We start from the raw sequence: 25,962 nt of genomic DNA, 5'->3' as shown, positions 1-25,962 counted from the left end.
GCTATAAGTGACTGTGTGGCAGCAAGATGCCCCCTCCTAAAGGGGCTGTATTAACCACAGCCAGGGAGGGACCCCCATTCAGCCAAGGGTGACCTCACTTTTGCCATCCAGGCCAAACAGCAGGGTCCCCCACCAGGTAGATGTAACATCTGAGTGTGGGGGGAAAGGGTCTCTGTCTCACCTACCTCTCTCCTTTGAGACCTCAGACCTCCACTCAGGGCTTCGGTAACTGCACACAGCACAAATTCAGCAGCCATACAGCACAGCAGCCTCCGCCAAACCTGCAATGCCACTGTGCCTGCTGCTAGAGGTGATCAAGGGCAACTCAGTAACTCTCCCTAGAGCAGCATTTCCCCAGAGGGAGAAAATACAGGGAGGACAAAGGACTAGGACGTGAGGCGGTTGGGGCAGGCCTCTCAATTGCTTTCCAGTGTCTCAGCTTTCTTTCTTTTTTTTTTTTAAGAAGTCTCTAGCTGTTATACTTGTGAAGAAAACCTTCAAGAACGTGACCCAAGTGCAACCAATGCAGCGATGTCTGCCTGAGCTTGCAGAGAGCCTGGAACAATAGTTGTGAACTGCCCATTCATTTCAAAGGGTGCTAACAGAGGCTGCAAAAAAGGAGAAGCATCGTATTATGAAGACCAAATAATGACTAGTTTTGGCTAAGCCTCTACGCGCCACACTAGGGGCTTTACTGTCTAATCATTTCTGTTATCCCCCCAAGACAATGCCAACTGGGAGAAGTATGCAGAATGCCACTCTAGAGGGCTTGCACTTCCCAGCATGATAACCAAATCGCCTTTTGGAGAGCCCAACAACAGCATCAGCTAGGACATTTTTTGTTTTCAAACTGCTTTTCTTTGCAGTTTTTTAATCTGTTTCAATATGGCTTTCAAACTTTATTGCTCTAACTTTTTGACCCACAATTTAAGGCAGGGTGGGTTTTCCCGAACTGACTTCCACAGAATATTTTATTTATTTATTTAGATTAGATTTTTATACCACCCTTCCATATGGCTCTGGGCGGTTTACATATAACATCATGGGGTAAATACATAAAACATAAAATAGGCTGCAAGGAATGCATAGCTATAGGGTGTAGATGCCGCAGCCCAACCTTCTTGCAATACACATTTACACACTCAGGATTACAGGGATGGAGCTGTCAGTAATATGACATTAGAAAAGGTGAATATTCTAGCTGCTCTAATTTAAGGAATGTAGTGGTCAGCATCTTCCTAGATATGCTTAATGAAAAAAAATGCACCTCTCTATACATAAACACTTTCTTCTTACTGTAGAACTCTTATCACTTGATTCTGCACCACTCATTGAAAGCAGTTGTTTAGATTTGAGATGCACGAGAACACAGTCCCAATATTCTGAACCCGTGTCAAAAATGAAGACAGTGAGATAGTAATGGACAGAAACTTTTAAAAGTACACCAAGCACTGGGAAGTGTGTCTCAAGCAAAGAGCAGTGCACTTGCGAGGCTAAAAGAGACTTGACCACAAGCAGCAGCAAGCATTAAAGACATTTCCTGATGACTGAAAAATAGCATGAGCTTTTCTTAGAATTTCTCAGAGGTCCAGCAGAGAGAGGTTTCTGAGCTGCAATAGGGCCTTCGGTTCACCACAACAGCAGCATTTTGTTAGCTTATCCATATTTCATGGCATGTTTCCTTACTACTCCTACTGTTAACATCCGTTAAACTTATAGTGGAATTATTTATTGAGCAAAATCACGTATGCAGAATTTAACTGAGGGACCATCTTTGGTGGAAATTAGTTACCAGGACACTCTACTTAAGGTGAATGCAAATGTGGAGGGTGTTTTAACAAGGCCCTATATGCATGCTACAAAGTATTATTTATAAGTAGACTTCTTTAAGAAGAGGCAAAAATGATTTCCTAGATATACATGAAGTTGGTCCCAGGCTAATATTTCCACAAAGACTTATGCCCATGGACTGTGATTGTTCCCTTCCCCAGCAGCCTCAAATGCTACTCAACCCCAGGCCTGGGGGTTGCTTTCCACCAGGAATGGGAAGGGGGGAATCATAGTCTGCAGGTGGAATTCCTTGCACCTACAGAAACATTTGTCTGGATCCAAGTTAGGGGGGGGGGAAGAGATAGTCACCCAATCTCATCAACAGCTCATTACTGTTGTCTCCAGCAGTTCCCAAAAGCTTTCTTTTAATGCACAGCATCATCCCTTGAATTACTCTCCCTTGCCCATTTTTTAACCATTATCCAAAACTTGCTGTCTCTCATTTTGTTTTTCAGATGTACAAGGATAGGGCAGTGCCAATCATTAAACCATAATTGGACCAGCTTAACTCACAGCAGTCAAATGGCAGCCACAATCTGTGTTTGTTCCTTGTTCTACTGCAAAGAACAGCGGTGGATGAAACACAAAGTGTTTCATGAACTCTGCACAAAAGGACAGAAGGTACCATTATTCTGGTTCAGAAGTCCACTAAAAGAAGTGAAAACTGCAATAGAACAAGGAAAGCTGACAGATGGTTAAAAAGTTGAAGTATCAAGGGTAAGAAGAGTAAAGGTGAGAAACCTGCAGAAACATCCAACAAGATGCAACTAGGCAGCCAACAGGAAAGTTAGATCACAAAGGAAGCTTGCCATATAGCAATGGATTTTGTAAACTGAAAAGCTTGCACTGATTTAAAGCTGTTACATGTTAACCATATAAAAATTAACTGGTCACCTTCCCAATGGCTCAGCAAAAACTTGTCACACAACTTACCTTTATGCAGACTATTAGCTGTATCCGGAGCTTCATCTGTTACAGCACAAAGTACCGTGCAAGAAACCCACAGAAGAATAAGCGCAGCTATGTGCTTGATGTTATTATCTTTCCAGATGTGATCATGATAACAGTGCTTGGTGTGCAAATGCTACCTAGTTGCTTTTAGAGTTCTCAGAATCCAGTCTTTGGCACTAGCAAATTCTGGGATTGTGCAATTATGTATTACTTAGTTGAGTAACACTAAGTGAATTCACTGTAAACGGAAAAGGAGCCATGACCAGTTGAAGAGCATGTCTTTTGTTTGCAAAATGTCCCCGGTTCACTTTTTGGCATCTCCAGTTAAGAGATCTCTGTTATCTGCTTTTGGGAAAGCCCTTTCTCTACCTTAGGAAACCAGTCCTAGTAAATGATACAGAAGCCAAGGAGAAATCATGGTCTGATTTAGTATAGGACAGCACTATATACTCAGAGATGCCCACTCAGACAAGGTACAATGCAGGCAATACAGTATCTTGAATCATTATGTTAAAAATAACATATCTGGAAGAAAGGTTTTAACCCAACCTATTCTGGTTTCTAGCTTTTATATCCAAGTAATAATTTTTTCCATCCAAAAAAGAAAAAAAATGCAGTTTCTTGCCACCAGTCTGAAGAGCTACATACAGCCCATACGATCTTCTCAAACATCTCCCAGCACATTTCCATCTTCATCCACTAGATGTGCAGAAGTGGCTAGAAACTCTTACAGAGTGGCTATCAGGAGTAGTTTTGCAATTTTTGTTTATTTCAAAAAGTAATAATGGCTTTTTAAAATAGGAAGTACCTAAAGCAGGGGTAGTCAAACTGCGGCCCTCCAGATGTCCATGGACTATAATTCGCTGGCGAATGCTGGCAAGGGCTCCTGGGAATTGTAGTCCATGGACATCTGGAGGGCCGCAGTTTGACTACCCCTGACCTAAAGCATAACTTCAGATAAGGAGCAATGCCTAACCATCAAGTCTGGATCTCTAGCTCTGTACCCAGAACACCCCTGAAAAAAGACCAGGAACCTTCAAATGGCTATACAGATGGGGTTGAGCGTCACATGCCCATTGAGTTAGAATGGCACCGAGACCAACTCAAGCTGCAGAATTTAACAAAAGGCAGATGGAGTTCACATATGGGAGATGCTAATGTAAAAGTCTGGTAGCTCTTGGTCTTTATCACAATAGTCTTTCAAAACCATGTAAATATTGCAAGACATCATTAAATAAAGAATGTGCATTGTATAGCATCAGGATTAGAACTAAATGATTGATGTATTTCCTGTGTCTGATGATCTTTTGCACAATCATTCTAGCTCAGTCCACACGTTCATCTGGTCTAGCTTCCTCTCCGAGAAAGGACCCATTTATTCTCCGTGTCAGGGGAAGCATTCAACTCATGGCAGTTACTTCAGCATGCACTGTGACTATCAGGGTTGCTCCTCAGCCTGTTTACTTTAATAAATCTTGCATCAAAATCAATTTTAGTGAATTAGGTTGATCTGAAAGCCCCCTTCTTATTTTTCCCCAAAGGCAATACTTTTTGCATTTGGTTGAACCCTATAGTGGAGATCTCATGGCATCATTTCCCCCACAAGACAAAAGGCAAATAAAGACTCCAGAGGCTAAGAAAGAGCCTCAATGTGTCTGCCCCCACTATCACCGGCAATTCCTCTCTCAGGAGAGAACACTTTACTTTCTGTACTAAAATGAGCTCAGCACTTGAGAAAGAGCATGAAGCTTAAAATGATATTTGGAAAGAAGATAGAAATTTCACACCAGTAAAGGGCAGAGGCAGTTTGGAAGCTCTGAAGGAAGGTCAAGAATATTATGTGTGAAAAGATGCATTTAATTTTACCCTTATAATTGGAAGAAACCAACCTATCAGAATCTTTTTTGTTTTTTATCCCATCCTTCTTCAAAGAGCTCAGGATTTAGTGGATTATTCTCATCTCTTCCATTTTAGCCCCATGGTCTGGTTGGTGTGCATAATTTCCCTTACCCCCATTTCATCTTAACAACCTCCTTGTGAAGTAGGTTAGGTTGAGAGTAAACAACTGGCCTAAAATTGCTCAAGGAGGTTCAGCATGACTGGAAATTTTTAACCAATGCCTACCCACTATGCTACACCAAACAGCTCCAGTTCAAAAGGCAGGACAGAATTTAGAACTTGTTTTCTCATCTCCTTCCATGCAATACATAAGTTCCTTAGCAAGGGCTTTAATGGGAGAACTGTTCTCAGCATTTTCACTACAAGACCAGGATCATGTGACCTGGACTCACCTTATGAGAGCAAGCAAGTTGTCAAGAAGTTTCAGGACCTGCACAGAGCAAGGATTACGATAGATAGGATTGCCATTAGGCATGTACCCAACCACAAATCCTCCAGCCTTTGCCTCTTCCAGTGAAGTGGGCCAACGTGCACGTTTTACAACTCCCAGAATGGTGTACACACAAAAGCTTATCTATACAGAAACAAACAGACGTCAAGAGAAATTTCTAAGTGTGGGAGAAAGTGAACAAAAGATTGAAAAAGTCATTTTTCTTTGGAGAACAACTTTTGATTAGTAAAAAAACATGCTCACATGTGCATGCAGGATCAAGTGTGATGAACATCTGACAACACATATATTGACAGTTTCCGCATGAGTAATCTACCCCTGGACAGCCTCTGGTTGCTGGTAGGTTTAAGAGCCCCTTCTAAATGATGTTGCCTGTATCCCAAGGCTTTCCAGGGGCTGGTTTGAGTTTTGCCCAGATTTGCCTCGGGACCTGCCCCTCCCTTCTCCCTTTCCTGCTCTGAGTAATTAAAAAATGGCACAGTCTACGTTGCAACGCAACCATAAAGCTACATTGTCAAAGGTAAAATAAAATGTCCTGCCAAGTATCTACAGTCTTTTTGGGATCAGGCATGCAAAACCCAGCCCTGTTTGTGTTTTCTGGAGGTGGGGAATGAGCTGGGAAGGGGGGGGGGCAGGTGATCAAGCAGCCTTCTGTTGATCATACAGGGGTCTGAGCACTTTGTTTTTCAGCCAACTGTTTACAAAAAAAATCTTTTTGAGTTTCAGTTGCCATGTCCAGCCTTCTCACAACTCAAGCAGGCAAATACAGTCACGTTTGTGTTTTCTAGAGGTGAGATATGAGCTGGGAAAGAGGGGGGCGGGGGGTGATCAAGCAGCCTTCTCCTGATCATACAGTAGTCTAAATACTTTGCTTTTAAGCCAACCACTTATGCAAAATGACTTTTTGGGCTCCAGTTACCATGTTCAGCATCTCAGAAATCCACCCATAGCAACGCAGCAGCATTGATTTTTATTAAAAATGCATCTGTGTTGTGGCATTACGCATAGCAACGCAGAAGTGCTGTGATTGGTGGCTTGCTGTGATTGACAAGCCAAGGAGCAGAGGGAGAAGTTCGTGTTGCTTTCCATTGCAGCCTCATTGGGAGACAAAAGGCCGCAACAGGGCAGAGGGAAAATGTGGGAGGAGGGCTGCAAACACAAGGTTTACTATTCTGCATTTGCAAGCAGGAGGCCATGCACGTTTTACTCCTTCATACGAAAACGGTCATTGTTTCCCACCTTAAACTAAAAATCTACATTTATATAATTTATAATCTGCCTTTCTCATTGAGACTCAAAATGGCTTATACAGTGCAAGTCAAATATAGTCAACAGAATGAGGCATCTAATAATAAGCAATATAATAGGACTGGGATTGCAGAAATCTGAACAAAGCATCCCTAATGTACTTGCTCTGCTTTACCTCTCTTTAAGAACTTCATTTCTTGAAGATTACTAATCCTACAGGATTTACTGTGCTTTTCCAAAACACAATGGTACAGAAGTGCTAAGTTCATCAGTGCAGTAGGCCTGGATTATACCAGGAAGGTGGGAAGTAGGGGGAGAAAACTGGAAGATTTAATATTACTATGCTGATGTCTTTTAGTACACTCTGCAATATGAAATATGCAATATGCATATGTCTTACACTCTGCAATATGAAAGCTTTTAATGGCCTAGGTGAGCATCTGGCAATACCAGGTCGTGTGTAAAAGCTTTTGTGAAGAAATGTGTTTTGTCATGGAACCAAAGCCACAATAAATTGAATGCCCTTCCTTGCAAGAGGAATCAGCCAAATATCTAATATGAACCCTTTCTGTCCAAAGAATTGGCATATTTCAGACTATGATCAGAGAATGAGATACATATTTAGAGTATTTTCAATATATTTCAATAAAATATATTTTGCAGAATAAACGAATAGTGAAGCCTATTCATCTGTGGAAGAAAGTGTCTACAGTACGTCCGGCCCTTCCTTGTAACAACCTGACTTTGTCAGACGGTTCTTACTTACTCTAGAACGGTTAAGACCACAGGGATCTTCCATGATTGGATCTGCTATTTTGTTATCAGCACCAACATAGCGGATAAAATCTTCAGGATTCATCAAGACTCTGACCCACACATACACACACAGAAACAGAGAAAATAAGACAAGAGAGTTAAGAGTGGCAAATGTCTATTCTTTAGTACTAATAAATGTCCATTGACCCAAATAACTGCTGTGGGGGAAAAGGCAGTCATTAGCTATTACCGTCACTTAACACTAAAATATATTTACTTGCTGTGTTTCTTTAAAGATACAAATATGCTAGACTACCATATTAATAGGGTATCTGCAATGGTTGAGAGAAAACACAACAGAACACAACTAGTTACATGACTGGCCTGCACCACTGCCTTGTTTAGGTCTGTAAATTTTTGCTCTGTGCTGCGTTAGAGGCTGATCTGGATAACCTAGACTAGCCTGATCTTGTCAACTTTCAGAAGTTAAGCTGCATCAGCCCTAGTTAGTATTTGGATGGGAATATTAGGATTAAGACAGCCGGGCAATAGAAAACCACATCTGAATGTCTTTTGCCTTGAAAAATCTATGGGATTGCCATTAAGTTAGCCGTGACCTGATGGTAAAAAAACAAAACACCAGAAAAATGGTCAATGTTCTTGCACCTTTTCATCTCTTCAGACAGCCAAAGGGTAGCAACAGGAGACATGAGCTCTTCCAAGAAAACTTTCTGCCGCTGATAATCTTTGAATTGATTGCTGATAAGGACTAGGGCTTCCATTAGCGCACATTTCTCCATCTGAGTCAGGAGCAGCTCATTGGATAACAGCTGCTTCACATGGTTATATAGCATGTCAAAGTTTGGCTAGAAGAAACAGATGCAAGGGTCAGTCAACAGAAAAATCCAAAACAGACTTACTGCCTGCACATATCCCATATAAAATGTGGAGAGAAGTAACTGCCTTCTCTGAAGACAGGGTCACAACTGAGTTTTCTGCACCATACATTTATCACATGGAAGTTACTCATGTGATCCAGTTAAGTTCTCCATAGCTGTTTTCCATAGCTACCATTTTAGATTTCAAGTTTTCACTCTGAATCTTATACTTACTCTATATATTTACATTTTCCTATCTCCTCCATATCTGCTCTCAGCATAAGGCAGATCAATGTTACCATACACACACACAGAGAATTAGTTAAATTTGATTTGCTATAATGTAGCAATAAAAAACACACTGATCACAGGGAGCTTTAAATCACAAGCAGTAATAACTTCCAAATCCCCCAGGAACAGTGCTGTCCAATTAAGTACCAGAACAAGTTGGGGGTAATCCCGACACATCTTTATGATTGAAGAGCAGGCGTGTCTTCTCACATTTTTTACTGCACGAGTTCTTGGGGCCTGGAAAAACAAATCAACAAAATTTTAAGGTAGCATTTTATTTTAAGCTTCAGAGGATCTAAAAATTAGAGCTTCATTTACCTGTAGGTCATATTCAGATATGTAACAAAAAGATACCATCCTCAGACCAGTTTCAAAAGATGAAAAGCATCCTTAACACAGTTCCATCATTACCATCCTTGGAAAAGACAGCAGAGAACCAGCACAAGGGAATGGTCTGGCAAAGAGTTCTAAATATATGTGGCTAGCACCTTGAAGGCTTTGATTGCCTCCTGGACTTCAGATGGTAGTGGTGCTCTTAACAAGATTCCCTCTGACAATGGGGAGTGGGGGAGTGTGTATGTGCAGAGAAAGTAGAATACAAAGAGCAGTGTATCCAATACAGTTTTCACTGCATTATTTTGAGGACCCTGGATGACAAAGGCCTCCATGGACAGCAGGTTGCGGGACACTATGGAGGAAGGCTATCAAATGAAAGACTCATATCATGACAGGTTCTGGTGAGGGAACAGAGAAAGTTTTAGGGATTTGCAAAAGAATTTGCAAAAGAATTGCAAAAGGATCAGCCCTAAGCATACTAAAGCATCCAAGAAAAGTGTGTATCCAACCTTCACTGGCAGTCTTCAAGCAAAGGTTGGATACACACTTTTCTTGGATGTTTTAGTATGCTTAGGGCTGATCCTGCGTTGAGCAGGGGGTTGGACTAGATGGCCTGAATGGCCCCTTCCAACTCTATGATTCTAAAATTGTGGTCCCTGGGTTTCTAAAATCTGAGAATGCCTGCTTTGTGCCCAATGTAAAATCTGTTTTTGTTGCACATGTCAAACACACCGCCTTATAGGATTCAGATTCAGAGTGCCTTTATTGGCATAAAACTGCAAAGCATAAAATGAAAATTTCAAACAGTTCCAGATGTAAAATCTATTGTAAAAAAAATTCATTTAAAATTGCCAGTAAAAACTTTGCTACTTTATAATAGTTGCTGAGTCCCTCACATTTCGTATCATTTTAATCCAATTTCTCATTAACACAGCTGAATTTCAATTTCTTCAGATAATTAGCTAACGAGCAACGATATACTTCAAACTTGGACACACCAGAAGTATATGGTACAACGTGTCAGGGACACTACATCCATATAAACAGTATCTCTCCTGAGGAGGGATCTTCAAAAATCTACCTCGGGTGACATTTGAGGGAAAGATGTTTAAGCGAGCTACTAGAAATGCTCTTCTTAACTGGTGTGTCTCCAAAATTTGGAGATACATGGGCATTGATTTGTAAGTTATGGGAATATCCCAGAAACAGGGAGAACATACACGGTTGTTAGAGGAGCCAAGAATCTGGGTATCATGATTTTCTAGTCTTTGTGATATTAGTTTTAGTATTGTCCTGTTATGCATGGCAGGATCCCTGCCTTATGACTTGGCACACTGTACTCCTTAACCAATAGCGCAGCGCGACAGTCTAGACTTGGGAGCAAGCTAGACACAGGACAGACCAAGTCACTCTGGCAAGGCAATGTCAGAGCAGACTCCATCTTGGGAACCAGGACAAGCCCAGGCTTGTTCTCAGCTACAGGTTTTGAAATCCAGGTGCCTCCACGTCCTACTCTCGACCCCCCCCCCACATTGTACTACTGATAGAGTGATTTGGTTCTAGCCAGTATGCCCCAGGGACCCTGGGCATACCTCTTTGTCTCTTGACTTAAGCCTGTCTGCCAGGGGAATCTCTTCCTCAAACACTTACAGATAGCCCCATTGACACCCAGTAGCCATCCGGCTTAAGCCCATTAACTCTTTGTCTAGAGCCATTAACACCCATCTCCTGTCCTGGCAAGGACATTTCTCAATGTAGTGACCCTGGGAAGACCCCATCGCATGCACACTGCATGTCCACCCACATGCACCCCTCCTGTCCAATCACCTACACCGCCCATGCCCCAGTCTTGGGTCCCCTCCCCTTTGGGACCCCATAAAAATAGTGGCCCGAGGCCGTCACTTTGAGTTTTTTCACCTTGGGACACTTGGAAATCTCCCTTCACGCAGGACGTGTCGCTGCTCTCTTGCCTCTCTACTCGACGGAAGGTAACTATACTGAACCTCTTGTCCCCACTCCCTACTTTCCCTATGTTAGTGTGTTAGTGTATTTTATGCTTTTTATTATTTTTCTTACTTTAATAAAGACTGTTATTTTTGCAACATATTGATTTGTCCACCTTGAGTCCTTTCACAGGTGTAATTTACCTCGTAGACATTGGTAACTATCCTATAACTCTAAGTTACCCAACCTTTCAAAAAGCTAAGCCAGTTGTTCCCCACAACTTGAACCCGCGTGTCACAGGACGCGTGGGAGAACATTTTGGGTAACAGTCCTTTCAACTTGCATGCTAAGGGTTGAGATGTCTAGATCCATAATTTGAAGTTTCTTTGACATTTTGCCCAGCCAGCTGAAAGAATAAGGGTCACTCAAAAGGTTAATTAACAAACTACCCGTTTGAGCATGGAAATGAACATTTAACCAGTATTTAAAGGACTGAAACCAAGCCCGGGCTTCTAGACTCTGTTGGCCAACTTCTGCGACAAGTGTATGATTTGCCACACAGTTTGGGACTCGTAGCAAATTTCTGAAAAAGAAAGATTGGATGTTCCCTAATTATAGGATGAATGCACTTTCTGAGATACGGTTTCCATCATCACTCCGTGGTGGACAGGAGCAACCATTTCTGTACATAATACTATGTGCAGATGTGAGCTAAAAGATGCACATGGCTAATATTGAAATTCACCTCCCAAGGTATATAGTGTATTCATGTACCTTTTTGTGATACTGAATTTTAGCCAAAAATGTCTCAGCTCCACTATGTACTATAATCCATTGGCTACAACAGCACTGACTGAGCTTGCCACAGAGGCACTTTGCCTCATCATTAGAATCAGAAAAATCCTGCCTTGCTATGTGATCCTGTAAGAAATCTCACCAAATATTTTAGTGCAGTATAATTCAGATGTACGTACCTTGCTTTCTTCTACAACCTCAAAAGTAACAGATGCAAAAAGCTAAGGGAACAAGAAGAAAACTCATGTATTAGTAGCCATTCTTTCCTAAATGCCCAATAGTAGTCAAACTATGACCTGCACACATCCATAAACATTCTTTTATCAGGTTCTGTTGTTCCTCTTTCCAATATTACACAAGACTTCAGAAAATGATGAGGGTTTCATCATGTGATAGGCACCTTTTACCAGCAAGAAGAACAACACAGTATTCAGATTTTACATTGATTCCCTGGCTATACACTTCACAATTTTGCTTTTTCCTTTTTTAAAAAAATGAGCAAGGATAAAACAGACACAGGGAGACCGATATATGCTGCCCCAAGTCTGCTAGAGGAAAGATGGGATAAAAATGTACCAAATAAGTAAATTAACCAACCACCATTCAGCCATCCAGCAGAGTTCTCCCCATCTTGGGTCCTGTCTTGAGTAATCCCCAACCCAATAAATCTCACAAGTTCAGTAAGCCCTCTGAACAACTGTTGTGGGCCAGTCACAACAACATTTGTAGTGTTCTTAGTGCTACTCTATAAAATGCTCAATAGTAAGGACTGCACAGTATTATGTCTCTAAGCCTGTTCTGTCTCAGAGACAGTGCAGAAGCGCTAACCTTGGAAAGAACTTCTGGCAGATATTCTGGTCTGTAAGTGACAAACGGAAAGAGTGCAGAGACATTAGACAGGACACAAGACAAGATGAGCGGATCCTTCGTTTCAAAACTCAGAACCAGCTGTAGCAGCTCTATACCATCAGAAACGGGAATCTCCTGTAACAATAGAAAGGGAAATGAGCAATGCTCAATCCATTGTGGCTTTTAGAATGCCGAAATTTCCTCCCCAAACAAAGCCTGAAGTCTGACTCTGAACTAAGAATTTTGGCTAAGATCTGACAATCCTGATCCTCCAACCACCATACCCGCACTGTTATACTCTTGAAGCAAACACAACTGGCAGATTATGACAACATGCTTGGGTGGGAGTGTAAAATTCAGTGCTGTGACAAGGGAAGTTTGAGCTTACTGGACATTCAGGTTTACTTTGCACTGTATGTTGTCATTTCTTTTCCTGGAGAGCTCTCAGCAATCAGCTTGTGCAGAGTACAAAACATTTAGCAGAATCAGGGAAGCCACTAGCACCTACTAAATCATTCAGTATGGTGTTCTACCTTCAGCAACACAGTTAGTGTTCAGTCCCTGGAATCACCAGGCTATTAAGAGTTTCCACCAGGAAATGGATTTTATGAGGCACTCTCAAAAAACACCTGCCTCCATTGTATCTGAAAACTTTCTAGAAGCAGGGAGAAGCACATGCTGAGGACAACTGCTTTCTCTGGCTGTACAAGACACAGTCCTACAGCATCCATACTGTAACGGACACATTTTAAAACACTGGAGACCCTGCCCTTGCTCCTTTTGTGGGGATGAAGGACTTTGGGAAGCTTATTTTTGCCTCTAGACTCACATGTTCAACGTCACCCTATATTTTATTCTTCTAGCAGTTGTGTAGCAGCAGAGGCCTGGGTGTGCGGCAAATACATTCTCTCTGTGATGTAGCTACTGCCACAAAAGTGCCCATTTCTACACTGCACTGGTAACTTTTGAGTGCTCCATATCATATGAACAGTCTTGATTATTTGGGCACTTCCTAAATCAGCCTTAACAGAGAGGAAACTGGCAAAGACGTATTCATTTGAGGCTGAACATCCCTAGATTATCAATGTGATGCATAAGGTTTACCAGTCACATAACTGGTGCTATCAAATTAAGCACCTACAATTTCCCCAGCTTTTAATCTTCATTTTAAAAAGCTACCCTAGAACATTACCTTTAAACAGACATTTCCCAAGGAACACAATATAACATAAAAACATCCAGCTCTGACTACTGCTGGCTCATGCTCTCAAGGACTTGCTTACGAGACAACTTTGTTATTTGCCATCCAGAAGACAACACCTAAAAGACCTGGGCTACATACTTCCTTATCCAGCGTCCGGAACATTGGGCTAATGATGCTCTCCAAGAAAAAGGTCATAGCATCCCACTGTACGAAGGAAGGAGAAAAGATGGAGCAGAGGCCTTCCCCAGTTTTAGCTAGGAGAAGAGGAAAAAGGAGAAAGCTGAAACAGCCCTGGAGTTGTAGCAACATAAGCCCCCCCCATAGAAATTTACTTTCCCACACCAGTTGATAATGCAAAAAGTTCCCCGAAAAATCCCACACACTGTGATCTTATTAGAGACAAGAGGGATATTTTCATTTGCAATAAGAACAAACCAGCTGATTAGATTCTACAGGAAGGAAAATACATTTGAATCTGGCATTTTTTTAAAAAGCTGTTTTCACTAAAAAGCAAACATTTATAAAAAATAGCTTGGAGCTTCTCCTCTCTCAGCTGAAGCACCAAAGGTAGGTCACGGTTGGATCCTTACCCACCCACTTGCTCCTGCACCTACCAATTGGAACATTTTCAATAAGAACTGTCTGTGCAAGTGTAAGAAAAGTTAGCTGTGCCCCACTGCTAGGAGACAGAGTCCTTTTTCTCCTTTATTAATGAAACTTACAGTTCATGGGGCCAATATCAACAGGAGAGGACAGCTGGTATTTCAGCCACTCCCCAGCCATCTGAAAACCAGTCCGCGGGTCCAGCCGACATGCCATCCTTATCACCTCTCCTTGCTGGGCACGGAAAGCTGCCAAGGAAATTGAACAGAAAAAAACCAGTTTGCATGCAACAGAAGAGCACTACCCATTGCTGAACAAAGTCCAGTGGCAACCTGAAGACCAACAAAGTTTCATTCAAGGTATCAGCTTTCGTTTTACAAGCACATTTCTCCAGATACTGTCAATCAGAATTTCCTCAGCCAAGAGAGAGAATAGGAGAAGGGGTTAGTTGCCAGGAGAGGCTAGTTAGAGTCAAGATCCTAGTACCTCATTGGCTACGATACTGCCACTGTGCAAAGCAGTAGGCAGTTATACCTGAGATTGGATTAGGCATTTGGTAAGAGCTGTGAATGGCAGTAATTTGGTTTATTGCAAGCTCTGGCACAAGTATCTCTGTTCGAATTGGATGTATTATTTTGGATAAGGAGTTGTTTGAAATTGTGGAGCTGTCTGTGTGGAAGAAAAGGTTTGTCTCCCAGAGAAAACCTGTTGCAAGTCAGGCCCCAAAGAGACAATAACAGAACACCATGAGTGGTCACATACAGCTCTCAACTCAAAACAGTTCAACGCATCATCAGTGACTTACAACCTCTACTAGATAATGACAAATCCCTTTCACAAGTATTTTATTTTATTATTCATTTATTTATTATTTATTATATTTATATACTGCCCTCCCCAAAGTCTCAGGATGGTTTATATCAAACAGTAATGATACAAATAACTCATTTTATTTTATAATAACACAATTACAATAAATAACAAAAACACCGGGGAGAGCAATAAGTTAACACATACTGATGGCCCAGTGGGATGGGTGAGTCTGCAGTGATGGTTGAAGGAGGGAGGCTCGGGGACTCGAGGCTCAGGGGAGTTTACAATGAAGACTTGTAGTACAATACAGAGAAAGCATCATGAATATGAACGTATGACATTTCTAACAGTAAACATTATAATTTTACAACTGTGTAACTGTAAACTGCACAACTGTAATACAATTCTTTCTGAGAGTATTGCCGGATCAGGAGTTGCCCTGAGCATCTGCTGGCCACAGTTGGTGGTAGGAGGGGCCTCTGGGGGCTCTAGTTGGTCGAGTTGTTTCATTGACCTTGACTGAAAGCTTGGTGGATGAGCTCCATTTTGCAGGCTCTGCAGAATTATTCTAGCTCTGGCAGGGCCCTGATCTCTTTGGGGAGCTCATTTAAAAGCCCTGGCTCTGGTTGAGGCCAAATGAGCCTCTCTGGGGCAAGCCTTTTCTTGCACACAGACAGCCCCCAATCTGTAACAAACAACCCACAATAATACAGCATCTAATTCGAACATGGATGCTGGTACCAGAGTTTGCAATAAATCCAGGTGCCAAATTTGCGGCCCCATACAACCAGACAGCACAATCACTGGACCTAACAACACATTGATACCATCTCAGTTTCATTCACTTGCTGATCTTCTAACACTGTATATACCATTAAATGCAAAAAATGCCCTTCAGTTCTCTACATAGGGAAACCAGGTCAAACCCTACACCAGAGAATAAATGTACAAAATTGGACAAGAAACTTGTAGGATAACATTTTATATTTCCATGGCAGTCAATGGGTAACCTCAAAGTAGCTGTTTTATTGCAAAGGAATTTCAGAAACTGACTGGAACAGGAGCTTGCTACAGGACAACAGAATCCCTAGAGCTTAATAGAGATGTTGGTTTCTTATCTCACTACACAAGTTAAGTCACTCAGATATACACAGAAATTAACCTTTGTTGTTCTTAGGGATTCAAATTCAATTCTCACATGTTTGCTTTGCTGTTATTCATGTCTTACCAAATGTGTTACACCAATCTTAGCTGTATTTATTGCTCAGTTATTTATGCATTTTGATTCAAATTAGCCCTTCTTGGCAACTAACCCCTCCTACCTATATGTAACATTTAGGAAATCTGTTTCAACATATCTGAAGAATTTTACATGCTACGGCTTTCAGTTATTGCTTATACCCAGGACTGAACTATGTTGGTCTTGGAGGTGCTACTGCACTCAAACTTTGTTTTCACATCTGTTTATTAACTCTTTTACTTGTGTGCTAATTTACTGACATTCACAGATCTTACTCAACTGTCTTAATTCAATTTCAGATATAATTGCCCGATTACTTATGCATCTTGACCAACTAGCCCTTCCTGGCAATGAACTCTTCCCTCCTATATGCAATGGTTGAAGAATTTCTGTTTCACTGGATTTGAAGAAGTATGCACGCACATGAAAGCTTACACCTTGAATGAAACTTTGTTGGTCTTAAAAGACTCAAACTTGGTTCTGCTGCTTCAGACTAAATGGCTTACCCAACTGAAACTACCCACTGCTAAAAGTGGAAGCACTTTTTGCAGGACAGCCACACAGAGTGCCACAAGGGATGCCCAGATGACAGCTCCTCATCTGCTTGGTTCAAAACTTGGATACTAAATCAGGAAAAAAGTGTGAATCTGAAAAGCCATGGCTGCATAAGTTTTGATGGAATTACAATTGTTACTGCCTTCAGGTGGACCTGCACAAGATGAATGTATTCACAGTGAGGGCTGTAGGAATGCTATATGAACCCTACTAGCCGGATGCATTCAAAAATTATTGAGATAGGAATGTGTAGGGACTTGCAGCACATCTAAATTGGCTCATAACAAACAGAGGTCTTGTGAAACCTTAGATCAGGTAGCTTTTATCCTAGCTTAAACTTTTGTGGACTAGAATCCCCTTCATTAGATGCATGTCTAAAGTATGAAGGGGCTGTTTCTTTTGGCGAGATTCTGTCTCTTGCATCTATCACCATCATGCATAACTATGTTAGGCAAAGCAGCAGGTTCTTTAGATGGACGGATGGATAAGTGCTGCTTCCTAATCCCATAAAAATAGGAATGAGGGCCAGAATCAAGTCTTCAGATTCTAAGACAAAGAGAAACCTCACCAAACACAAGTGAGTTCTTCAAGGCCAAATCGTGCTACAGCATTTGAAAAGGTCTGATAATGCTAGCTAGAACTAAATGTGGAAGACACTGAGCCACCCTAAAAGTAGAAAGTGCTTCCCTGTAGTAACAGGGACTTACAGTTGAAGAAATAGTTAAAATCTTCATCGCTGTCAAAGTCAAAGCGAGAATATTCACAGCTGGGACTGTCCGTCTTGGAAGGAAAGCCCACCTGCAAAGCAAAAGGGCATGAGTTTAGAAGTGTAACACACACTGTATACCTCCCCACTCAAAAAGAATTCAGACATTGAAGTATTTTATTTCTTGATTTGACTTATTTGATTTGTATACCACCCTCCTGGCAATCTGGCTCAGGGCAGTGAACAACAATAAACATTAACAATAATCAAGTTAATAGGCATTATAAAACCATTTAAAAACATATTTAAAACACACTCCATAACTAGGAGTCCACATATTTCCAGCATAATCTCTGCTCAGTGATGTTTCGGTGGGGGGTGTTTTTACAGGGTGGGCCCACTGAAGTTATAGGATCACTGGCCGCAACCAAACGTTTGGTTTAAAAATGCAATGTACATAATTCCCTTTACAGTAGAATTTTCACAAGTGTTCTAGTAAGATCTCATCAAGAAAAAAACATTGTTTCAAGCACCCAAAGCATAACTAGCAAAAAACTAGGGGGAAAATGTTCCTGTGCCCTATACTAATCTGTTCCTTGCCTCATCAGTGAACATAGAATTAAAGGAACAGAACCTTCAGAGGCCTGCAACTAAAGTTCACAGAAACAAACCGCCTGGTAGAGTCAATCTGTACTGCAGCTATGAAGCACACAATTTCATGTGAGACACGGATTTGAAGGGGGCAGCATTCTGTTCTCTGGCCAATTCAAGACTCCTGTTGAAGAGGAACAGGGAGAAATTTGCCCTGTGACAACTTGGCATATATCTAGCTTAAAAAAATCTTAGAACAAATACACACGTGTGTGTGCATACATTACTATCTGTCATGACCACAGAAGTGCAGTCCAAAATAACCAGATTTAACCATGAAAGTACCCGCATTCTGTTCGCTTGTTCAGTTATAATGTGAAAACAGGAGACAGTTTGTCTGGTTAGCATGCAAGTGTTGAGGAACTAGCGGGATTGTTATGCATACTATTCTCGAACATAAGTAAGGAATTAGCAAGGCAAAGAGCTCTTTGAAATGCAGAGAGCTTGGAAATACTGGATGCGGCAGGAAGGGAGGGACATCTCCTAGGAGTACAACTCAAGCCCAGGACAAAACAACCATACTGACATGAGCCAGGCATGGCACATGACACTATTCAGAACCAAAGACTTTCATACTACTGTACCTTGACTAGATTAGTCATAGATGCCCGCAGATATTTTGATATCATAGCCAGCAACAGAGGATCACGTGATAAGACTTCATGCCGAAAAAGAGCTCCCCATGTGATCTGGGTGGACGACCGTAAGAACTAGAGGGAAAACAAAGAATCCATCGGACTAGAAAGCTATTAACTGAAAAAATGAACTCAGATGTTGAAATCACCACAGTGACCACTGCTGGCCTCCCCTCCTAGATACTGCTTATAGTCTAATACCAAATTAAACCAAAGAATAATAATCCTAATATTCAGAGGACAAGACAAGAAACCCAAGAACTCCTATTCAAAATTTACATCCCCATGAGTCACTAAAAACTGGACCTGGATGAATGCTATCAAAAACCGCATACCATGTTATGTTCAAGTTTTTTAGAGCAGAAAATGGAGAAGGCCAAGGTGTCTAACACTCATTACCAGCACAAATGTGCTCCAGATTAAGAGTTATACTGTCCCCAAAGCATTTCCTTAAGCCAAGGAAATCCATGTGGATTTAAAAAATGTAGCAGTATCTAAATACACCACAAGCACATTTCCCCCCAGAACATCGGGCCTATATGGCTTTCATTCTATACTTAATTTTATACTTCCCATTCACGTACCTGGCTGGGATGGGTTGTGAAAGCTAAAAAGGACTCAAGATACTTTCCAAAGTTGGCTGGTGTTTCCACATCTGTATCAGAGCCCTGTTTAGAGAAGAGAGGAGGTGAGGCCCTGGAAACCTGGGAAGGATTCAAATGATGGACAACCATACGGAAGCTGCACAAGAGCATACTGCCTCGAGTCAACTGGGGTGTGTGTTTATTTGCACTGTTCAGCCACACAGTTCAGTATAAGGTTATTCCCACCCCACTGAATATCCTAGCTGACCTATGAGACCTATGAGCACTGCAGACTTGATGAGCTAAGTTTTTTTTAACAGCTACTGGCTGTCAGTCATCGCAATTCACACCTGGCAGAGTGGAGAAAGAATATAACCATTTGGAAAACATAGGGAGGGTAGAACTACAGTACAGCAGCCAATAAATAATTGTATTTGGATTGTTTCTTTCTAAGTTGGGAGTGTTCTAATTAACTTAGAAATCCTCCATGAAGCCAATCAAAGATCTGAACTCAGCACATACTTAAAAGGACATAGTAGTTACATTTCTGAAGAGTTTGTTTATGTTCATTTTTATTTATACCCCAAGGCAGCTTATATCATTCTGCCCTCCTCCACTTTATCTTCACAGCAATAACCACACCTTGTGAGATAGAAGAGTAGGTTTTTACACTCCCCACTTTTCACTAGCCAAAGGAGTCTCAAAGTGGCTTACAACTGCTTTCCCTTCCTCTCGCCACAACAGAAGGCTGAGAGAGCTCTGACAGAACTGCTCTGTGAGAATGGCTCTAGTAGCCTAAGTTCACCCAGCTGGCTGCATGTGAAGGAACGGGGAATCAAACTCCAGATTAGTCTGCCACTCTTAACCACTATACCAAACTCTAGCTTAGATCAAGAATGACTGGCTCTATGTTATCTAACATGCACCAATGGCAGTGTAGAAATCTGAACCCCCACCCACAACCTACAGATCCTAGTTTGATACTCTAACCCAGCCTTTTTCAGTCTTTGTATCATAGAAGAGGACCCAAAATAATTTTTCAGATTTTGAGGAGCCCTAGAAGTGATGTCAGCTGGCCACACCCCTTGCCACACCCTCAGAAGAAACATCACTGTCCTCCCTTAGCCCTCCTTTTGATCCTTCCCACTGCCTTTACTACTACTATGGTGACTCTGCCTTATGTAGTTAAGAAAAGTAGGGGCTGGGAAGACAGCCTGATTGCCCCTCCCCAATACCACAGCATTTAAGAGCTCCTGTGGACCCCTTTAAGAGCTTCTGTGGACCCCCTGGGGTCCATGGACTCCTGGTTGGGAATCCCTGCTCTAACCACTGCATCACAATGAACTCATGACCAACTGCTAGTCTAATTTCTAAAATGCAAGCGTGGAGTTCTAATCTTGGAAATGTAAGGGCTGGCTGTAGTTGATGACGATGGAATGGCACTGTGCAAGTACTCAGACACTATTTCACATATTCCACAATGAAGCTCTGGCATTACAATAGTCTTCCAGCACTAAGCCCTGTAAGACCAGAGGTCAGCCTTTGAAACACAGCTTGAAAAGGGCAGGAACCATTCAGCCAGTCCTCTCCCTCCCTCAAACATAGTACCTGCTGGCCCACATTAGTGTCTGGCCAGGCCCCTACAAACCACATTCATGCCAGAGAATTGGTAAGTGTGCTCCTCAAGAAAGGGCAGAATGTTGCTGTGAGTGTTTCAGTATCACTGTAGTACATTTAAGTGGGCAGATTAAGTGGGCACTGTAAAATGAGAGTATGAGAAGAAGCAGTAGTTTAAGAAGTCTCTAGGCAAGCCCCTAGGGGAGATACACTACAATAATATTTAGAAGTCAGCAATATTCATTTGAATGTTATAACCACTGAAGAATATCTTCTAATAATTCTTGTTGGTATATTTACTGGAAAGAGATGAAGCTGTGTGCAACAGATCAAACTGGGAACTAGGACAATATAATACCACCAAAAAAAGACCCCATTTTGGATACTTGCCACCAATGCACATAACTGGCTGCCCAAAGAACACAGGACTTGACAAAGTCTCTTCAAAAAAACATAGTGCTTCTCCACCAGACCTTCCCCATCTGCTGTCCTGAATAGTAAAGAAAATGGGAGAACTTCCATGAAAAGCTGTGTGTCGATAAGTGCCACAAATGACATTTTCTGTATGTTAGACCACAAAAGGGGACATATGAAATAAAGGCTGTACAAAACTGACAAGGTGAAATCACCTTGCAATTACTATTATTATTATTTGCAATTATTACCCGCCACTCTTGGCAAAGCTGGCTCAAGAGTAGCATATGAATCAACCTCTTATGAGAACATTGTGGAACCCCTGGCAGACAAATAAAATGTTTCTAACACCACCAAGGCAGCCTATATTTGTTTGACTCCATGTGTAAAACAAAGTTTTAAAAAGTTTCTTCTTGTAAAATATATGAAAAAGGACTGTTTTTAAAACAAAATTTGTTTAAAAAACTATCTGGCTTGAACAGGTAAAATCAGAGGTGAGAAACTGGAGTTTTTTCTCATGAGGCATTGAAGACTTCAAAGTAGAGCATGCTTTTATGCAGTGATGATTCAAGGAAACTTCAGAACTTGCTTTTGTCAGAAAATCTGCTTCCTCTCAAGGCTTCAAATATAAAGTCTGAAAGGCTCACTATGTTCATTAAGGCTTTAGCATTCTATGACCACAAATAAAGGGAAACAAAAACCCAACTTGGAAATCAGGTGAGAAACACAAAAGTTAGGGGAAAATATAAACAACTTATGATCAGAGCTACATGTGTTTAAAAACCCTTAAAAATCTTATCTGCTGGGCACACCTAAAGCATCCCAAAGTGTGCACCACTAATGTCAACAAGTGCAGACTTAATGTGTTTCGATCATACTGATCTTCCTTAGGTCAATATACAGGTACACACAGTTGTACACATTTTTTTTTCCAATTTTCAACAGAGGGGTAAATACCCGTATTTGCCGGTGTATAAGACGACCCCCCAACATTTTCACTCAAAATATAGAGTTTGTTTCTTTACATTACAGTACTATGGGCCACTATGGACAACTATGTCTATCCCAACTGAAGTGCAACCGGCGTATAGGACGACCCCCCCACTTGCAGGCATGTTTTTCAGGGGGGGAAAGTAGTCTTATACGCCAGAAAATACTGTATTTAATCTGCTCTGGTTCTGGTCCTGTAATATATTCATATTGTTTGTTACATGCCAGGCAGAATTCTCAGCCAGCAAATATTTCTCATTCCTCCCCTGGGTAGAAAATCTTGCGTGCTTTTCAGCAAAAAGGTCCAAAGTATAGCAGACTTTTATGCAATGATGGTTCGAAGATACTTCAAAATGTGTTTTTGTCAGGAAACTCTGCCTCCTCTATTAATGCTTCAAATATAAGTCTGGAAAGCTTGCAAGTGAATTAATGCCTTAGGATGGAGTTCTGTCCACCCTTAAACCAATGGCAGTTATTTAAGATTTGGGGAAGCAGGGAACCATTTTGTCACCGAAAGCTTTCTATTTCTAAGTCACCACATGTTCATAGCAGCAGGACTGTACTACTCACTGGGCAGCAGAGAGGACATAATGCATGGCAACGTCCCCAAACAAAACCATCAAAGGCTTGCGGTCTTCCAGTTTCCCCTAGGTACAAAGCAAAGGAAATCTTTACTACAGCATATACAAAGGAATTTTCAGTACTGATGAGGGACCAAAAGATGTCTACAACTAACATCTGGCAACCTCTCATGCGAACATGCAGAAGATTCTCACTAAATTATTCCAATCTTTCCTTCATCTACCTGACACTATCGATTGCAAACTGAATTTGAAGGGGCAGCCAAAAGTAAGGCTTGGAAGAATTTCTAAATAACCAGCCACTTGATGAATTGACAAATGGAGTCAGAATAAAGCTGCACAATACAGGAGGTCCTGTGGTTGGATAGGAAGGGACCATGGGAGGAAGTGAGCCTGCCCACCCTGGACGATGTGCAGCTCCTAGCGACTCACTCCACTAGGAACCTGGGCGTGATCCTGGATGCTTCCCTTACAATGGAAGCCCAAGGTCACAAAGGTAGCACGGCTGGCATTTTACCACCTCCGCCAAGCCAAACTAATAGCACCCTACCTGGAACCAGAGCACCTAGCCACAGTGATCCATGCGATGGTTACCTCTAGACTGGACTTCTGCAACTCGCTCTACGCAGGCCTACCCTTATCCTTGATCTGGAAACTACAACTGGTGCAGAACGCCGCAGCCAGGATTCTCACTCTCATGGAGATCTCATATCCTGCTGGTACTCCAAGAACTCGGCTGGCTCCCAGTTGAATTCCGGATTAAGCTTAAGGTTTTGGTAATCACCTTTAAGGCCATATGCGGTCTGGGCCCAGTGTATCTGAGAGATAGGCCTCCCTGCCTATACCCCCAGAAGAGCGCTACGCTCTGCCACTTCCAACAGGCTGTGGATCCCTGGCCCTAAAGAGGCACGTCAGACCTCAACAAGGGCCAGGGCCTTTTCAATCCTGGCCCCCACCTGGTGGAATGAGTTCCCCGAAGAGATCAGGGCCCTGCCAGAACTTCCACAATTCCACAGGGCCTGCAAAAGGGAGCTCTTCCACCAGGCATTTGGTGAGGCCGACTGCCCCATAACATCTACAGGTCCCCCCCCCCCCGACTGAGGGACCGAGCCTACTGAAGGAGTGTCAAAGTTATTGTTTTATACAACAGTATTGTATAAAATACTGTTCTAGTTGGTATGTTATTGTTATTGTTATATTGATTTTGAGAGTGTTCTATGCAAATGTTTCAAAATGTTTTATGTAAACCACCCAGAGCTGTAGGGAAGGATGGTATAAAAATCTAAATAAATAAATAAATAAGAAATAAGAAGCCTTAATAGGCAAGATACAACTTCAAGGCCTTATGTTTGCTCCTGAATTACACCAGCCACCGACTCATTCCATGCATAAAAACCTCTTGTATTCTATGAACTTAAAATCAACAAAGCCAAACTAAACCAGCATTGTATCTCAAAAGTTAAGGCCTCAAAAACCATTCACAGTGACAGCTTCGCTACAGGAACCCTTACTGTTTTAAGATCATCCAGCAGGGATTCCAGTGAGAACTTTCTATTCTTCTGCCCCAAATAACAGAACTCTCTGCCATAGGAGATTAGTTTAGCCTCCTTGTTGCACTGAATCTAGTCTCTACAGAAGAACTTATCTATCCTACATGGCCTTTGAGTAAGCCATTTTTATCCCTGTTTTTTGGGCTTCACTATTACTGTTTTATTTTGATTTTACTACTCTGCATCTTTTGTGAGCTGCACTGGACACATGAAGCATGGAAGAGTAGCATATACATCTGCAAAGTAAAGGAATGTTTACTCATCCTTGAGTTTACCTCACAAAACGGCTAAACTTGTCAAGGCTATTGCTAAAGTGTTGGGGAGTATTTTGAGAGGAAGACAAAGAGGGAAAGTAGTGGGAAGGAAATTGCTGAGTGGCTGGTTCTGCTTTCCAAGCTCCCATATTCTGTTTAGTGAGCAATCCAAGTCTTGCCATCTGCCTGTGATGAAGTCCATTGACAAAACAAGGTGAAGTGCACATAGAAGCTTTTAAGCGCTTAGCAACATGCAAAAGAAAGGCCCGTATGAACACTATCCTAATCACTAGTTATTCATTCCAAAGTCTACCCAGACCCTTATGTAGCTGTACCAGAACCGATTTTAATTCTTTAAATTTCAAGGTAACCAAACCCCAGCTAATATGCAACAAGAATGAATCCAAGGAGGAATGAGGAGCAGTGAAGCAGCATGTAGGAAGACACAAGAGGAACTTACTTTCCTGCTGACTACAATCAGGAGGCACTCTGCTGCTCCCACTTGGAGCTCTGGCTCATTTAAGAGAAGGCACAGCATCTCTAAAAGTTTGCAGTTATCTGCTGTGATATGACTCATGGCCACCCAGTCGATATAGCCAGCTAGAGTGTTCAGTGCTGCTATCCCCACTCGACAGTTTGCTTGCGCCTGTGAACAGATGGCAGTTGAAGGGTTACACACATTTCAGAGGATTTCACATAGATACTCACTAACAGTTTGGCACCCCTGATAGCAGAACAGACTGATAACACCTTATAAGGGGGGGAAACCCAACTAGTTCACTTTTGTAAATATTTGCCAGGTTTTGAGCTGGATACAAGCCAATCAGTGTTCTGAGCAGTTCATTTTCCTTGCAGAAAAACTAAACAGGAATTCAAGTCAGATCCGCTTTCTGAAGGTCCTTGCTCATGAAATCGAGACTAGGGTCCAGTTTACCCTCTAACTCTATAATAATCAGGAACATGACCCTCCCCCTCCCCCAACAAAATAAAATGCCCCCACTTTCTTTGCCATTCTCATTGAAGTTAAATAGTAATTTATATGGGTTGCAGCAGGTTAGGGACAAACTTGACCACTAGCTCCTGAGCACCGTGATACATAGAAAGTTTTGTGCTTCTTTCTCTGGCTTCACTTACTTTTGGTTCCTGAGATACATCCATCTTCTGGAAAAGAGAACAAACAGTGAATGAGCTTCTGTCGTGTGCTTCTGCTTTGTCCTGTTAGGATAGAGCTATGGGATATTTCCACAAAGCTTGATTTTCAAAACTGAACATGCACACAAGCTATGCTGAGATCCCCCCCAATCTAATTTCATCTTCAGCTCTGTTTTAGTTCACAG

At 41.8% G+C, this 25,962-nt stretch overlaps 1 protein-coding gene across 2 annotated transcripts in view; it reads right to left on the bottom strand.

Annotated features, from left to right (window-relative positions):
- XPO5 (exportin 5) overlaps positions 1-25,962 on the bottom strand; it is a 57,541-nt gene that overhangs the window by 21,311 nt on the left and 10,268 nt on the right. For both annotated transcript variants that reach the window (XM_077342754.1, XM_077342762.1), the window contains 15 exons: positions 25,760-25,786; positions 25,086-25,271; positions 22,811-22,887; positions 21,227-21,326; positions 19,220-19,303; positions 18,585-18,710; positions 17,351-17,441; positions 14,155-14,283; positions 13,571-13,686; positions 12,208-12,363; positions 11,559-11,600; positions 8,452-8,541; positions 7,802-8,001; positions 7,146-7,245; positions 5,073-5,254 (listed from right to left, as the gene is read on the bottom strand). In XM_077342754.1, the coding sequence (XP_077198869.1) occupies positions 5,073-5,254; positions 7,146-7,245; positions 7,802-8,001; positions 8,452-8,541; positions 11,559-11,600; positions 12,208-12,363; positions 13,571-13,686; positions 14,155-14,283; positions 17,351-17,441; positions 18,585-18,710; positions 19,220-19,303; positions 21,227-21,326; positions 22,811-22,887; positions 25,086-25,271; positions 25,760-25,786 (1,706 nt within the window). The remainder of the gene's footprint in view (positions 1-5,072; positions 5,255-7,145; positions 7,246-7,801; positions 8,002-8,451; positions 8,542-11,558; positions 11,601-12,207; positions 12,364-13,570; positions 13,687-14,154; positions 14,284-17,350; positions 17,442-18,584; positions 18,711-19,219; positions 19,304-21,226; positions 21,327-22,810; positions 22,888-25,085; positions 25,272-25,759; positions 25,787-25,962) is intronic.

The sequence above is a fragment of the Paroedura picta genome, chromosome 1, assembly GCF_049243985.1.
Source record: "Paroedura picta isolate Pp20150507F chromosome 1, Ppicta_v3.0, whole genome shotgun sequence".
Classification (NCBI taxonomy): domain Eukaryota; kingdom Metazoa; phylum Chordata; class Lepidosauria; order Squamata; family Gekkonidae; genus Paroedura; species Paroedura picta.
This window is presented reverse-complemented; position numbering and strand designations above follow the sequence as displayed.